The sequence below is a fragment of the Pteropus vampyrus genome, unplaced genomic scaffold (assembly GCF_000151845.1).
Source record: "Pteropus vampyrus isolate Shadow unplaced genomic scaffold, Pvam_2.0 Scaffold171, whole genome shotgun sequence".
Classification (NCBI taxonomy): domain Eukaryota; kingdom Metazoa; phylum Chordata; class Mammalia; order Chiroptera; family Pteropodidae; genus Pteropus; species Pteropus vampyrus.
Window position 1 is genome coordinate 2,982,216 of NW_011888952.1, and position 15,815 is coordinate 2,998,030.

Consider the following 15,815-nt stretch of genomic DNA (forward strand, 5'->3'; position numbering starts at 1 on the left):
TTTACTATCCCTGGGGGACAGAACCTCCCTTTGCCCTGGCAGAAGACGAGAACCAATAATTCCAAACAGACCATTTATTTTCTAAGAATCAATATATTTTCTTCCTTTGAAATAAATACAAACCAGTTTGAAAGGTGGGGGGAATCTATGGGAAGAAGGGAAGTGGGGACAGGCCCCAATCTTTTTAGTACCAAATGACTCTGGCGCGACCCGGAAACGCAGTTACAAATGAGAATAATTTAAATTCTCCGCTAATTACAGTATTTACAACAGCAGGGGAGGGGGTCACCTAGTGCCCCTCTTCCGGGCTGGACAGACATCAATCCCACTGCTAGGCTGGGCAGATGCCCGTTCACCTCACCACCTGCAGAGGCCTCAGGCCACTAGGCAGTTATGGATTCTCCTGGCATAAGCAGGCAGGGGTGGTGGGATGGCCTGTTTTATGCAGTGTCCTAACCGTGGCCCACCACCCTGCACTACAATGCTGAGGTCTCTGGAGATTTCTGGCCTGTGAGACCTCCCCTCTCCTTGTACAGAGCCACTATGGCCCTTGGAGTGTTCTGTACAGTCCAGCTGCACTCAGGGCAGGAGGGACCTCCCCCACCCAGCTTCCCCTGAGACTGGCCCCAAGACCAGGAATGAGTCAGTGCAGAGGCCGGTGCCACTCCAGGACAGTGAGCAAAGGGGAGGAGAGAGGCAGCAGGGCACTGTAGGTTGGGTTATGCTGGGTAGTATCAGTCACTATCACTGGTCTCACTGCTCTGCTCGCCCTGAACCTTGCTGCGGTGCTGCAGAGCCCTGTGGTAGGCGATCTGCACTGACTTGCGGATGTTAGACTTGCGGCCCTCCAGCATCTTCTCTTTGTCAAGGTCCTGGTTCACGCCCAGAGGAACCAGCTTAGTTCTGGGCAGCCACTGCCTGTAGGATGAGGTGAAGAACAAATAAGTCATCTCTGGGAGAGCAATAAACATCAGCCTCCCTCATTCCTTCTTTCATTCAAAAACATCTGAGGGCCAAGTTCTGGTGGGCAATGGGGTTAGAGACCAAGAAATAAAGTTCCTCCTTCAAGGAACTGCTCAAAGTCTAGTGATGAAAAGCCCAGTCAACAGTCACACTGAGGAGTTAATCATGGGGTATTACTTATATATACAAAAAGGAGAAGCTCTGACCTAACCTGAAACAGGTACCCCGTCCCACAGGGTCCAAGCAGACTTTACTGATATTAAATATCCTCTGCAGACAATTAACAAAAAGACTACATACGTAAATGTGACAGAATAAGGATTCAAGCCTGAATGGTTTATGCCTGCTTTATCCCCATCTTGTCACCATGGAGGCAGAGGTAGGAAAACTAAGCCTAGAAGTCACCTTAGTCTGGGCGGGGAGCCATTCCTATAATTCTCACAGTCACTGATGGTCCTTTGTTTTTTAGCCACAGCTGTTTGTCAGCTGCTGCCCATTCAGTTGCTCAGACTCATGGTAAACACAACCCTTTTACTCAAAGGTCAGTCCTTCCCTCACTGATTTGTCATACCCTAGTCTGTCTGTTGCTGGAGTTTCCTGGCAGCCTGGCCCCATACTCAGGGTTGCATCTGTGGCTGTAAGTCACCAAATGTTTCCCTCCTCCCTTACCAGGTTCGCTTGTTGTCGAAGAAGAGAACGAGGTAGAGATGCTCTCGGGCTTCTTGGGTCATCTGCTCTCCAAGTTTCAGCACCTCCAGTGGGGGCACAGGAATGGGAACCCCATGGTGGAACATACCTTCCCGGGGCATCTTTGGATCAATGATCTGAGGGTGTAATAAGACCTTGGTTTGGTTCAGACTTCTTCTTCCCCAAGACTTACCCTACCCAAGAATTTGGACAGTACTTCTGAGGTAGGAACAGAGAAAAGTTATTATGCTACTAGGGCTGCTGACCCTAGTATTATGCTACTATTATGCTGACCTTTGGCTTTTTCCTATGCTGAACTATTTCAGAGGCCAAGGGGCAAAGGGAAAGAAGGAGAGAGATGGAAAAACTAAATGGGGACTTCTAAGTGTCTACCTGCCAAAGACCTGTGCTCTGCAGCTCAGCAAAATAGGAAGTCTGCTAATTTTGAGTCTGCATTCTGGGGATGACAGGCAAGGGGTATGATAAGAAAAGCAGAAGCCTACCAGAGCTGGGTATGATGGATACCCTCGGCATTTGGCCCACACCAGATCCAGAGCATCCAGCGGGGAGTCCTCATCCTCCGACAGCCAGCCAGCTCCCCGGCCCAGACTCTTCCTTACCACTTCATAGGAATGGGAGAGAGGGGGCAGATCAGCAGCCACGGGGCTGGTGAGGCCTGGACACTGGGCCCCCGGCATCCCTGGTCTTGGGTGAGAGTACTTACTGCTGTGGCCCACGCCGCGGCCAGTGCCCACGGAGTAGGCCTCGTTCTCAGTGCCTGAGGTATCTTCACTGCTGTCTTCTGGAAATGTGCCCCGAGAGAAGGAGGGCTTGCCCCTGCCTTGTTTTGAGGGTGTTGTGCTGTGGACAAGGAAAGTTTATCTCAAAGGTGGGGAAGAGGAGAATGGCATGGTAGGTGTTCTCTCTTCTTTAAGCCCCCAGAGTCTAATAAGAGTTTTGGAAAGCAGAGGCTACTTGAAGAATTTCAAATTCAAAAGCCCTCACAGGCTTGGCAGTGGTTTAACTGATGTAGGCTGGATTTAGCAGTGGTAGTGATGAGAGTGCATGCCTTGTCTAAAGGCAATGCTGGCCAGATTTTTGCCCGATCTTATTTTTAAAAAGAATACAGAAACTGGCAATGTTATGTGGCACTTCTGGATTTTTTTAAAAACCATGCTGGCCAAACAAAATATGCAGGCCAAATCTAGGCCACAAGGCATTAGTTTACATCCTCTGTTCTAAAACATCACCTGAACCCAGCATGGTTCTCTTCATTTCATTATGGTGACGTTCTCATCTATTCTATTTATTTTGCAGAAAACCTTGGGTTTGAGCCACCTGAATGTAGGCTGAGATGGCTGCCACCCCACCTCCCATAGGGAAACCTGGAAAGGCATCCCAGAGGCGGTCCTTGATCTGGAGGGCCGGTACCTGGTCCGGTCTGAGGCAGCGCTGCTGCTGCTACTGCTGCTGGACTCAGAGTCTGAGCTGCTCCGGGGAAGGCTGCAGTCATTACGGTATACCAAGAAACTCTTCTTCACTGGCTGGTTTCCACTGCTGAAGCCATTAGCTGGTAAGTCTTGTTTGGGTGAGGGGAGGGGGAGGAGGGAAGGAATCGGTCAGAAAGATATAGATCAGAGATGGCATGGGGGTAAGAGGTACTCAGAGCTTGGCTTCCCCTTCTGTGCTGGAAAATTCCTCCAACTTTGGCCAGCAGAGCTAGCTCTGGGCAGTGTCCACCACAGTTAGCCACAGCCCTGCTCCACCCCTTGTACTTCCCTTGGCAGTTACAGGCCTTAGGACACAAATGACTTAAAGGGCAGGAGATCCCCAAGGAAGATGAGAAGAGAAAAAGTGAAGTGATACAATGGAGGGGGCCCTAGATGGGAATCTAGCTGGATCAGTGTCTTTGGGCTTCAGTTTCCCAGTCTGTAAAATGAGGGGATTGAATTAAAGGATTCCTAAGGGCCCTTCTAGCTCTGACATATTATGGGCAAATGAAGGGATAGGTGAAAGTTATGTTGGAAAGGATGACAGCTTTGCTCACTCTCTTGGGGGGCTGGGTGATGGTGAGGCTCACCCATTGGGGGGTCTTCTGTGGATTTATCACTGTCGCTGTCTGAGCTCGAACTGGGCCGGGGGCTCCTACCCCTCTTGCGCTGACGCAGAGAGCCCATGATGGGGAGCTGGGGGGGCCCCACAGGACTGCCTCCGTGGCTGGGGGTCATCTGGCTCTCCCGGTTTTTGGGGGGCCGGCCCGGCCTCTTGGGCGGTCCAGCTGTCTTCGGGTTCTTTTTGGAGAACAGAACTGAGGTTCTCCTGCCCACCTCATGTGCGGGGGTTGAGGACATGTTGGGACCCAGGCCTGGAGCAGAGAAAGAGAGAAGGAGAGTTGGTGAGGGGCCTGATGTGGGAAGGGTAGATGTCCAGGGTATGCCCTGGGTGTATAGGACTATTAATCCAGCTAGAATTGGGGAGATGATTTGGGGGTCATGGAATTGGGAATATTGTCTCATAATAGCTAGTGGGGCAGCTAAGAGGCCCCTGATTGGGGAATGAGGGAGAAAGTACAGGTAGCTGTGCAGGAGAGACCTCTGCCTGGGGGATGGCAGAGGCTGAGTGTGTGCTGCAGAAGTCAGTCTGGCTTGCTTCAGATTTCAGACCTTTGCTTGTCTCCTGGCTGCTGCTCTCCTCCGCGGCACTGTCTGTCTGCCCATCCTTGTCACAGGCTGCCGGGTGGGGTGTCAGGCTGCCCCGGCTGGAGGGGCCATGCCGTTCAGGCCCATCCCGTCCAGTTTCCCGCTGGTGGGCAAGCTTCCGCCGCAGGGCTGTCATCTCTTTCTTTATCATCTTTGCACGCCGTGAGCGGCCCACACTCTGTTTGCTGGCATTCACTTCATCCAGCCGCTCCAGCAACAACTTCAGCTGCTCTTCCACTGGCAAGTGCTTTTGGTTCTCCAGCAGGACCAGCCGCTCTTCCTCTGCTGCTAGGGGTGGGGATACAGAAGGAAAAGATCAGATTCAGGATAGCCCTCTGGGCCCCTCAAATCTGGGCAGGCAGCAAGAAACCCACTCCTCTTCCCTCAGCTTTCCACGAGGACTATTTATAAAATAGCAGCACCAAGATGTGGACTGGCAAACATTGCTATCCATTTACCCAGTCTGGCTACTTGGGGAGCATTCCTGGAGATAGCTTGCCACTGCTCAGCCTAACTGCTTCTCGCCTACACTGTTGGCTCCCAGGAGGGGACTTTGGAAAGCTGTTCATCCCTGGCATTGGCCTCTATGTATGTGTGTGACTTATCACCCACCATCTTCTGTGTGGTGTGGGGCTTCGTCTCCAGCCAGGCTGTGGGGGATATGCATGCCCGTCTCAAAGTCAATGCCCATTTTTTCTGCCTGGCGCCGGGCCTGGCGAAGCACAGCACCACCCTGCTCACGGAGCCGCACTGCTGCCCGGTAGAAGATGGTGTCCTTGGCATTATACTTGAGGCAGTTGCTGACGATGAGGTTGAAGTCTTCCTCAAAATCATCAAAGTTCAGGTAGCGGTAAGCTTCCAAGTTCTGCTTCATGGTGAAAAAGTCCATGGGCTTTTTGATGTGGTCTAGGTAGTCAGGTACCTGGGAGAGTAGGGTAGGTGTGGCTAAATGGAGATATGCTCCTCATTCCCCCTGAACCCCTACTCCTAACACCACCCCCTGAAATGCATCCAGCAACCTCCTCCCACCACAGTTAGAGGCAGGCATATAGCACAGGGGAAAGCAGAGCTGGATTCTAGTCTTGACTTTATCAGTCACAAGCTGTGTGACCTTGGAAAGTCTCTTAAGCTCTCTGGGCCTCCTATTCCTTGCCTGGAAAACAGTAATGAAATTATAGCCATATGAGGCTTCAGTAAGAAAATAGCTAGGGGAATCCTCTGGAAATAACACCACCTTGCATTCCTATATCTCTTTTTACTTATCATTAAGACTTATAAGGAGACTGCTGCCTCAGGCCTCTCATTTTATACCTTTTAGAGAGAAGAGTCTGCCAGTCGGGACCTAGGGCTTCAGAGCTGGTTCTTTAGGTGCTGAGCCTTCTAAAGTGTCCGTTCTAGGGTTCAGCACCCCGAAAGTGTCTTCCTGCCCTGGGATTATTCACTTGGCAGACTCAGTCCCTGCCTCTGGGGAAGGAGTGCAGATTGCCTCCCATTCTGGGCCCTTGGGGTATGACAGGGATAAGACAGAGTCCAGGTGATGCATGTGGCTCCAGTTCATCCTGGAGCCCCAGAGCCACCAGCCCCTCTCTTCAAGGTCCCCTCCTAGTCCCTGGCCCAGACCTGCAGCAGGGGTCCAACTGGGAGAGGAAGAGAAAGAAGGTGGAGTGAGGGGAAGGGATTCTTACTTCGTCCAATTCGGTTACCTCAGACAGAGGGACCGGCTCGCTGAAGATGTTGCCTGTGTCCTTCTCTTGGAGCTGCTCCAAGGTTTTGCGAAGGAGGATGAGGAAAGGGGTCAGCTGCATCTCCATGGCAATCTGCTGGACCTTGATCTGACACACACATAAAGGCCCAATCAGCCAGGCCCAGGTCAGTCCCTGGCAGATCTAAGGAGATGGTCACAGCTGGTTTGGGAATTTGCCTTCCTTTCTACCCACCACAGCTGAGTGTACTCACTCAGGTCTACCTTCTACAAGGCCCCGTCCAATGCAACTCCCCAAGTACTCTGGCCTTTCCCTTCCTTGACTGAACTCCTAGCACTAGCTACCTAGATCACATAATTTAGGGTTCCATTCATGCTGTGACATTCTGTTTCCAGTGGGTTCAAGAGCACGCTGAGTACTCGGAGACCTGACTCTATCAGTCCTGTTGCTTCCTGGCTAGGGTACACATGCTTTTTCTATTCCCAGATATGTTTTCTCCTCTGTAAAATAGAGCTGGCCCAGGAGCACTCACCGTCTCCCTTTTGAGTTTCTCCCGCTTGCGGATCAGCTCCACCAGCAGCCGAGCTCGCTCTAGGTCATGCCGGAGCCGCTGCCAAGACTTGAGCTGTTCTTTGAGGGCCCAGTTCTTATCCTCAGAATCTCTCTGTAGAGGTAAAAAGGGAGTCGGGAGATGATGAGGGAGCCAAAGAAAAGGCCAGAGGTGAGAAGAGCACAGGAAATGGGTCAAAGGCAGGAAAAAACAAAGGAAGGAGCATAAGGATTTACTGGCAGGTTTGCCAATTCAAGTGGGACCTCCTCAGCCTACAAGTGTCCCCTGCACCAATGCTCAGTATACACTTGTTGAGTGAATGAATGAACAAACACATAGGAACAGTGCCCTTCCACCAAGCAGATAATTTGTAAGGATTTCATACTGATCCTGGTTTGAGGGCTAGCTTAAAAAAGGAAAGAGCCTAAGCCCTTGGACATTGGATGCTATAGTCACAAATCTTGGTCCTTACTCCTCTGGCCCTAGTCCTGAGAGCCCACAAGGAATCTGACACAGTACCCCGACTTGGTCACAGTTCCTCTGAGACTGCAGGTGTGTCTGCAGGCGACGTAGCAGTGGGACCCCATTCCGAGACTGCCGCTTCAATGTCCAGTAGCTGTGCAGCCTCTGCATGAACTGGCTCTTCCTTTGAATGGTAAGGCGGTTGGTGATTTTACTGAGCCTGGAAAGCAGGAAATAAAAATCTATTGGGCCTTTATTTTCTTAAGTAGAACATGGGTCCCTGGCTAGTAAGAGTTCCTAATAGGACTGAATAGGGAATAATTCTACCATCAAAAAGGCCCGTTGACATTGGGCTTAAGGCAAACAGCAAACAGTGCCATCAATGGCACCTCAGCAAACAGGAAACCAAGCTCCCAGCACTAGACCAATTCCTAACCATGTTCACCGGTGGTCAGGGAGTTTGACCCCTAAGACTGTTCTTGTCGCTGCAGCCCAGAGTACTATTTGACCCTAGGATACCCTAATCAGACTGAGCCTTAGAAGGTTTTAAGACAAAGCACAGCAGTAAACTATAGGAAATAAGCTAAACAGCACAAGAGAGAGCTAAAAATAACTGATGGCTACAGCCCTCATTTGTGGCAGTAACCACTTTGCAACTCCTTCCCTGCTTTTCATTCCTTTTCTCCCTTTAGAGTCAGACCATTTCTTCTATTGTAGTTGGTGGCTATTCCATCCTCTTTCTTCCTAACTTAAACCACACCATCAAAATTAAGGGCAGTGTAAAATACTTGTTAGGTTTGCCAAATAAAATGTGAAATTTCTGGCTCCCAATATAAAAGTCAGGTGACCTACTAGAGCTAACCTCTTTTGGATTTTTTTAAACTTCTATGTAGCTCCTGATAGGAAGAAGATAACCAAACCCTGTCACTCCACTCAGGGGGCTGTCAGTGTTCAGAAGGGCTTCTTCTTCCTTCACCAGCTGTCCACCTGCTCCCCACATACCTGTGTGGCGGGATGCAGGGCACTGACACTACAGGTGCTGCTGCTCGCTTCTCTGCCAGGATCTTCCGCGCCTTCTTCATCTTGATCCGGGACTTGGCCTTGGCCTTCTTGACCTTCTCTGAGCTCCAACTCTTACCCTCATCTTCCTCTTCATCTTCATCCTCCTCACCCTCACTGTGAGACAGGGCAGGCAGGCGGCGTGCTGAACCTGGGGGTGTGTGAATGTCGCAGTAGGCTGTCTTGCGGACGCTGAAGGAGGTACCGTTGGCACCTGTCTCCCGCACAGGCTCCATCTTCATGTAAAGGCCGGCCTGCTGGGCGCATGTCACGTGAAAGGCTGTGTAGCAGTTGGCCTTGTGGCACTGGATGCAGGCCCCTGAGCCCCGCTGTTTGCAAATGTAGCAGGTCAGCTTCCACCGAGCTGGTGGGATGTGCTCAATGCTGTCGATAGGCTCTAGGAAGACTGTGTTGGCGAAGCAGACCTCGGGGATCCACAGGGCACACACTACATGGGCCCAGCGCCCGTCATCTGTCTGCTTGAAGGCACCACCCTTGTTAGGGCACAGGGCACAGTCCACAGCGCGGGAGGGTGATTGTAGGCAGCGGCGACACAGCCACTGGCCCTCAGGGATGTAGGGGACACCATAGCATTCCTGGTGTACAGCCAGGTTGCACATGTCACAGAAGAGGATGACATTACTGTTCTGACACTCACCATCATTGCAGATACAGCACACAGCATCCTCATCCACTAGAGCATTGGGGTCACCTTTATTGTGGCTCTCAAAGTAGGACTCCTTCTCTAGCCGGTCCATTAAGTACTCAAAGATCTCCTGTGGGATGGGACTAACACCCTCTGTCTTCCGCCGCTCATTCATGATATCCAGCCAGATGTAGTCCTCCTCGTCCATGTCGTACTCTACCTCCTCGTCCAGCTCCTCTGCTGATTTCTCGATGTACCTGTAGTGCACACAAGCAGCTCAGCATCATGTGGTTGAGATTTCCCTGCCTTAAAGATAATAGATTACATTTGCCAAGCACTCACTCTAGGCCAGGTCTGTCTGTACCTTTACATATTTTGTCTTCTTACCTTAACCCCAGGTACTGTGATCATTCCTATTTTGCAGAAAAGGAAACCTAAGATTTGGGGAGGTTAATTCACCTGCCCCAAATGCCCTGTGATAAAGTGGTAGAGCTGGGATGTGAACCTAGGCTCATGTCCTAGCTGCTACACAACCTCCCTTCCTCGTGTCCTAGCTGCTATATCACTTCCTTTAGGGGACAGAGGCTCAGCCAGACTCCTAAAGAGAGGATGAGGCAGCTAGGACCAATTGGGATGGTCTGGATAATGGCACAAAGTGTCAGGGGAAGGAAAGTCCTCAGGTATCATTTGCAAATTATATATAAATTGTTTTAGCACAAGCTGGCAATGCCTTGAATGGAGCTGCCACAGATTTTGTCAGCTGTTGCTAGTACCAGCTTAGGGCTCCCTCGAACTATAGGCACTGTGTTTGTTCTCTGGATAGCCTTGGGAGATAACAGTCAGAACAGCTAAGATTTACTGAGCATTTACTGTAAGCCAGGCATTATGCTAAACTGTCACATTTATTTTTCACCACAGCCATTAGGTCAATGTTATTACCCACTGAGGAACTGAAGCTTTGAGAAGTTAATTAATTGCCCAACTCAGAAAGGTCACACAACCAGGAAGTGGCAGAGCTAGGATTCAAACTCCACTCTGCAGCACTCATTGGGCTAGCAGATGTCTAGAAGGCAGAGCAGGCTCCCCACACCCTTACCATGCTCTAGGTGCTCTAGGATTCAAGTACTATAAAGCTACAGGGAGCTACAATGGAAAGAACAGGACTTTGGCTTCTAATAAACCTAAATTTAAACCCTCGCTCTGACATTTTGTGACCTTCAGGACATTACTGCTCTTTTCTGAACCTTGGTTTTACTGATGATAGAATGAGGATAATACTACTTACTCACAAAGATGCTGTCAGGACTGGCTGGAATTATAAAAATGAATGGGCTAAATCAAGTGGCACATGGCAGGCCTTAGATATATGTTAGTTCCTATCCCTCCCCTTCCCTCTCCACAAGGAAAATAGGGCTCTGGGTGCTAGAGCAGGCCAGGCAAGCATAGGCTCTGGAGCCATGCTTTGTATGACAGCAGGCAAGTAAGCTAACCTTCCTGGGCCTTGGTTTACTCATCTCAAAGTGGTAATGCTAACATGTACCTATTTCATATAGCTGTTGTGAGCATTAAATGAGTTAATACACGTAAAGTGCTCAGGAACAGTACCTGGCATGAAGCAAGTACAAAATAAATGTTAGTTTTATTCTTAACTTTTGTATAGCCCTGACGCACCTTGCTTTGTATTATAGCTGTTTATGTGTCTAACTCCTCCACTACAGGATAGAGGCAAGGACCACATCTGATTTACCACACAGAAATAGGCTCTCAGTGTTGTTCATTTGAAAGGCATTTGCGCGGCGGGGAGTGCATGGGAGGGAGAGACACTGAAAATGCTGTGTCTATAGGAAGCAGCTTCTTCCTTAGTCCTTTACCTCTTCCCTAAGGTGACTGCAATATCCTCATCATCGAAAAAGGGTGTGGCTCAGGACTAGTGTAAACCATCCAGCCCCTTCCAAGGCTTGGCAACAGCTCTAAACTTTTTCTCTGCCATGACACATGTGATATTATGTGATGGTGCATAATGCACCCCCACAGTACACCCAGATTACAGGCTGTAGCACAGATAAGGTAGGCTGAATGTCATGTACAATTCCTGGCATACCAGCTGACACTCTACCTTCTCCCTGCCCCTCAAGAAAGCATATCAGATACAAGCAAGAGAAAGTGGTATTATTAGAGAGATGACTCCAAATCTTCTCAAATTTATATAAAAAGCAAATAATTTCCAAAAACCTGGGCAGTTCTGCCAACAGTGGTAATAAGTTACACACAGCAAACTTCCTAACTGATGGCAGCACACCAGCTGAGAACTGCTGCCCTAGTGAACAGACCTGATCCCTAGTAGGACAGAGTGAATCTGAGTGGAGGGAGGAAGAAAAGTTGCAGAAAGAGCTGGGCTGAGATACTTATCAGAGCAGAAAGCACCATTAAGAGGGAGGGCAAGCCCAGACAGGGGTCTGTGTGTAGCGGGTGGGCATGACAGTGCTAACAGAAAAGAGAAAGAGACAGTGGAAAGCCAGAAGGAGGTGGAGCTAGGCTGGAGAGATAAAAGAATGGAAGAAAGAAAGGAGACCGGCTAACATGTGAACAGAGAGAAAAGTGACATACTGGGCTAGATTACTTGGGTTTCCATATATTTGCTTTTTATGAGATTTAGTATAACTTCACATGGATTGCACTTTTGGCAAAAAACTTTCATATAATAACCTTTACAAGTCCTTCTCAAAGATCAGGCCTTCTAATTAGTTGACACCAAGGACTGCTCCTTAAATAACTCATCCTAATGCCCTCTTTCCCTCGATGCCAAGACTCTTAGAGGGAAGTTTTACACTTGGTTTTTGTACCATCCTCCAGCTAAAGTTTCTGTATGTAAGTTTACCGCCACAGTGCCCCACCCTTTCATTTTTTACCTCATGTTAAAGGTATTTAGCTGATGCTTGTGACTTTATTAGGAGCCACTGTGACTAATTTTTGGAAAGAAGTAGGGTACCAAGAAACAAATGAAACGAATAAAAGGACCATTGAAGGAGTACAAAACAGGTGATGGAACTACTGCTAATGCATGGTAAAGGATAAGTGACAATGACAGAGCAAATAATGGGAAAATTACTTCTGCAGGTTTACAAATTACTTTTAGAACCTTATCAAATCATTGTCTCTAGTCTTCTACCTTTAGGCTGGCAGAGGAATATTAAACATGCTCTGTAGATGGGATCACTAGAACATCAAAAGCTGCATGCCTTTCTCAAGGTCACATAGTGATGGAATGGAGAAAGCCAGGAACCAGAGAAGGGATCTTTTGATACAGTGGAAATAGTACAGCTTTGGAGTCAGAGGCACTTGGGTTTGAATACCGGTTTAGCTACCCAATGGCATGTGACTTTCAGTAAGTCTGGCCCCCTTTCTGAACTGTGGTTTCCTCATCTGTGAAATGAGAACAATACCTACCTGAGAAGGTTGTCAGAATAAAATGAGGGAGTAGCTAGCTTTAAAGCAACCAGCGCAGGGCCTGGCATCTGGTGGTGTACAGTAAGTACCACCATCATTAGCTGGGGCACCATTCCTTTCACTGCCCTGGCAGGACCAGTGTGCTCCTGCTATCCTTTATTCTTGTCACTCTCCTATCTGCTGCCTGTCACCTCTCTCCAGCTCCTGAGCCCTGCTTGATCAGTGTTCCAGAGTTGGGAAGTGAAGGTGGCCTTACCGGTAATAGGAAGTTGGCCGGGGTGGGGCATCAGGGGTGTCCTGCTCCAACTCCCGGTATACCACCTCTGGCAGCTTGGGTGTGGTGCTAGCAGAAGCATTATGGTGGTGGTGATGGTTGGAGTCCTTGCGCTTCTCCTTGTTCTTATGCTTGCCTAACTTGGGAGTTGCGGCTGGCGTCTCAGTGTTTTCTTTGTTGCTGCCATTCTCAGGGGCCTCCTCAGGGGCCTCCTCATCTTCTGACACCACATCCAGGTTGTCAAAGATGCTGATGCGGTGGACGCGGCCATGCAGGTCCACCTCCACCATGCGTTGAGCCTGTGCATAGCTCATCACCTCACGGCCTGGTGACTGGGATACCTCTGAGGGGCTTGGTGACTGCTTGTTGGCTGGGCGTGACTGGCGCCCCTTCTTCTTGTGCTTGCGGAGTGGAGTCTGTTGTGGTGGTGGTGGGTTGTCGTGGTCATAATGGTACAGGTGGTACTCGATGCCACTGTAACTCTTGTAGACCTTGCGGCAAGTCTCCACTGGACATTCATATGGTGGCTTAGTTGCCCGCAAATTGTGGCAGAAAGTCTTCACATCAAAGTCCACCCCCATGCTGTCACATCTAGAATGTATAGATCAGTTAGCACAGGTCTAGGAAGAGTTCCTAGCCACTTACTCACTCCATTCCTTTCAGCCCTCCCAACGATCCTGGCCACCCCACCTCTACAGCATTTCCAAACACCATGGCCACACTCTGGGCCTCGCCACCTCTTGCCTGGTCATTCTGACCTATATCTTAACTCTTCCAGCCTAATCTCACATAATGTGGCCAGAGTAATCTTTCTATCAAGTAGCAACGGTCATTTTAATGTCTTGATTAGAAGCCTCCTGATGCTCTCAACTTACTTCAGGATTGTATCTAAATTCCCTGTGAGGACATTCAAGGTTCTCCTTTCATTATCTAACCCTAGTCCTCCTTTCCAGACTCCTTTTCACCAGCTATGCTTCTGTCTATTCAGGGCAATTTGCCATTCCCTGAATGTTATAATCTCTGATTCCTGCAAGATAATCTCTATTTGGAATGCCTTCTATCCTGATTGATGATTTCCTACTCATTCTTCAAAACCCAGCTCAAATGTCACTTCTGATGCGATTTGTCTCTTCTTTGGGGAACTGTGTTTCCGTAGCATTTCATTCTCACCCACTAGACTGGGAGCTGTTCAGTGCAGACACGAAAGCCTAATACCTCTATATCCCCAGTATCTGGAATGTTGTGGACACTCAGTTTTTGGCAAATGAATAAATAACCTGTTGAATGAATAGCTGAATGAGGGGATCACCAGATTTGGAGCTGAGGGAGATGGATGAAGGCTAATGTTAGCCCACTGAAGAAGCTTTTAATGGGCAGCCAATGATTTAGTTCTGGACTCTAGCAGAAATCACTAGATTACAGAAAGAATTAGTTCATTCTGAGGTCTTTAGGGTAAGCCCTGTGCCCTGGCTCTGGCCCTAGCACCAGGCCTTAAGGGTACAAACAGGAACAAGACAATTCAGACACACTCAGCTCCGTGCTGGTCCTCAGGGCCCTCCCTTTCTCCTCTCCAGTGTTCCCGGGTGAGTGGAGACAGCAGATGGCACCAGCCCCCAGGAAGCCCAGCTTGGTCAGAGATTGCCCCAGTTTCTCCAGGCTTACAGGAGTTTTAACAATTCAGCTAGGGGCTTGTTACCACTCCAGGCAGTGCCACCCAGAGCTCTCTGACAAACAGTGACCCCTCTAGGCCTTTCTCCTTCTGCCACTTAATGAAGCAAGTGGGCTGCTTCAGCCTCTCTGTCAAAGCTCCAGACTTCCACATCAGTAAAACTACTCCTTCAACTCCAGCTGGCTTCTACTTCCTACCTGGGGCTGTGTCTTTAAAAACAGACCAGTCGGAGGCACAAACAAGCTCTCTTTCAAGGATGGGTCCCTGGTGAACGCAGCAGCTCTGCTGGCTCTGCAGCCCTGGCTCCCGAAGTAACCCAGAGCCCCCCGCCCCCCTGCCCCCCGGCAGCTGTTCCTCTGGGACTAGCGACAGAGGCACAGGGGAGGGAGCCGAGAACTTAGACCTGAAAGCCCGTGGGGAGGGCCCGGGGCCCAGGGGTATGGCGGCGGTGGAGCTCAGGGGGCTGGAGGAAGTAGGAGGCGGGGGCCCGAGGGATCAGGCCCGGCCCAGGCCGTGCCCGCAGCCCTCCCGGATGCGGCGACGTTTCCCTTTTGTCGAAGTGTAACAAGTTAAACAAGGCTCCCCTCCTGCAATTGGCCATGGCAACCCCGAAGGGATACACTGTTGCCCGGGATGACGGCTGGGAGCGAATGCACTGTCAGTTCTCCTGGCTGGAGTGGCCCGAGGGGCAGCGGGGCAGGGCAGCTCAGTGTGCGCCCACGAAAATAGCCAACTCCTTCCCGGCTGGCCACTCCCGCCCTGGTCCCAGGCCCGCACTCACCGGCCACCTCGAGTCCGGGCTCATCGCCGGGACCGCCCGCCGGGGCTCCGACTCCACTTGGGGAGGCCGGCGGGGGAAAGATGGGCCGGGGAGGGGGAGCCCCAACTCCAGAGACTGCAGACCTCGCCACCCCGGCTCCCTGCCGCCTCACGCTCTAGCTCCGGCTCCCCAGGATTCCCGCGCTGACCCCTGCCGCTCCCGGTCCCGCCGGCGCCCCGGTGTCTCAACTCCGTTGGCCGCCTTCCGTTTCGAGAGCCCCTAAGTTGCCGGGCCTCAGGACCTGGAGCCACCGGAACAATGGAGGCTCCCGGAGGCAACGCGGGGACGGCGGCAGCGGAGACGGTGGCGGCAAAGGCAAGGGACAGCAGCGGCGGCAGCAGCGGCGGCGACGGCGTCTGCGCAGGGTAAACGTGGTGCCGCGGCGCTGCCGAGCTGCACTTTCGCCACAGAACCCCGCCCGCCCGCTGAGGCTCGAGAAGCCATTCTCTGGGACATGGGAGGGACTCTGGACACCCCACAGGGCTTCTCTAGCACCTCCATCTTAGAGTTGCGTTTCTGGAGACTGAAGTAGCGGTACGTGGGATCCGGAGTGGTCGGGCCGTTTGTGGCGAATCTGCGGCCACGGACGGTGAGCGCGGGGCTGGGCGTGAGGAGCCCGCCCTTCTCCCTTCCCCCTCTGCCTCCTCCCTCTCTTCTTCCTCCCTCCTGCTGGCGCCGCGGCTGCGGTAGGGACCTGGCCTTGGTCTCGGAGGAAGGCGGCGAGGCGGAGCCGGAGCCATGGGGCGGGGCTGGGGGCAGGGCCGGGAGCAAGAGGGACGCGGGCTGGAGCCTAAGGGAGGCCGGGAGTTATGGGTAGGGGCGGGGCGGGGCTGGAA

The 15,815-nt window shown here is 51.1% G+C and overlaps 1 protein-coding gene across 13 annotated transcripts; it reads right to left on the reverse strand.

The window, feature by feature from the left end:
- Positions 1-73: 73 nt before the first annotated feature.
- BRPF1 (bromodomain and PHD finger containing 1) lies at positions 74-15,557 on the reverse strand. Of its 13 annotated transcripts, none has more exons than XM_023536842.1 (14): positions 14,941-15,555; positions 12,473-13,081; positions 8,067-9,026; positions 7,122-7,284; positions 6,585-6,716; positions 6,035-6,181; positions 4,962-5,271; positions 4,314-4,637; positions 3,698-4,015; positions 3,082-3,229; positions 2,375-2,511; positions 2,154-2,272; positions 1,633-1,787; positions 74-918 (listed from the first exon to the last, which is right to left on the reverse strand). In XM_023536842.1, the coding sequence occupies exons 2-14, from the start codon at positions 13,069-13,071 to the stop codon at positions 735-737; spliced, it is 3,696 nt and encodes a 1,231-aa protein (XP_023392610.1). In that variant the 5' UTR covers positions 13,072-13,081; positions 14,941-15,555; the 3' UTR covers positions 74-734. The 13 variants fall into 13 exon arrangements, with proteins under 13 accessions (XP_023392610.1, XP_011368917.1, XP_011368915.1 ...); XM_011370615.2 differs by having other exon boundaries at positions 3,731-4,015; positions 6,053-6,181; positions 14,941-15,553; XM_011370613.2 differs by having other exon boundaries at positions 3,731-4,015; positions 14,941-15,553.
- Positions 15,558-15,815: the final 258 nt, after the last annotated feature.

Excerpts from the sequence above, each read along its gene's own strand:
- BRPF1 (XM_023536839.1), bottom strand. The coding sequence starts at position 13,071 with ATGGGGGTGGACTTTGATGTGAAGACTTTCTGCCACAATTTGCGGGCA. Across the intron at positions 5,272-6,034 it reads AGGTAACCGAATTGGACGAA|GTACCTGACTACCTAGACCA; the intron begins GTAAGAATCCCT and ends CTACTCTCCCAG. Across the intron at positions 919-1,632 it reads TTCGACAACAAGCGAACCTG|GCAGTGGCTGCCCAGAACTA; the intron begins GTAAGGGAGGAG and ends CTCATCCTACAG.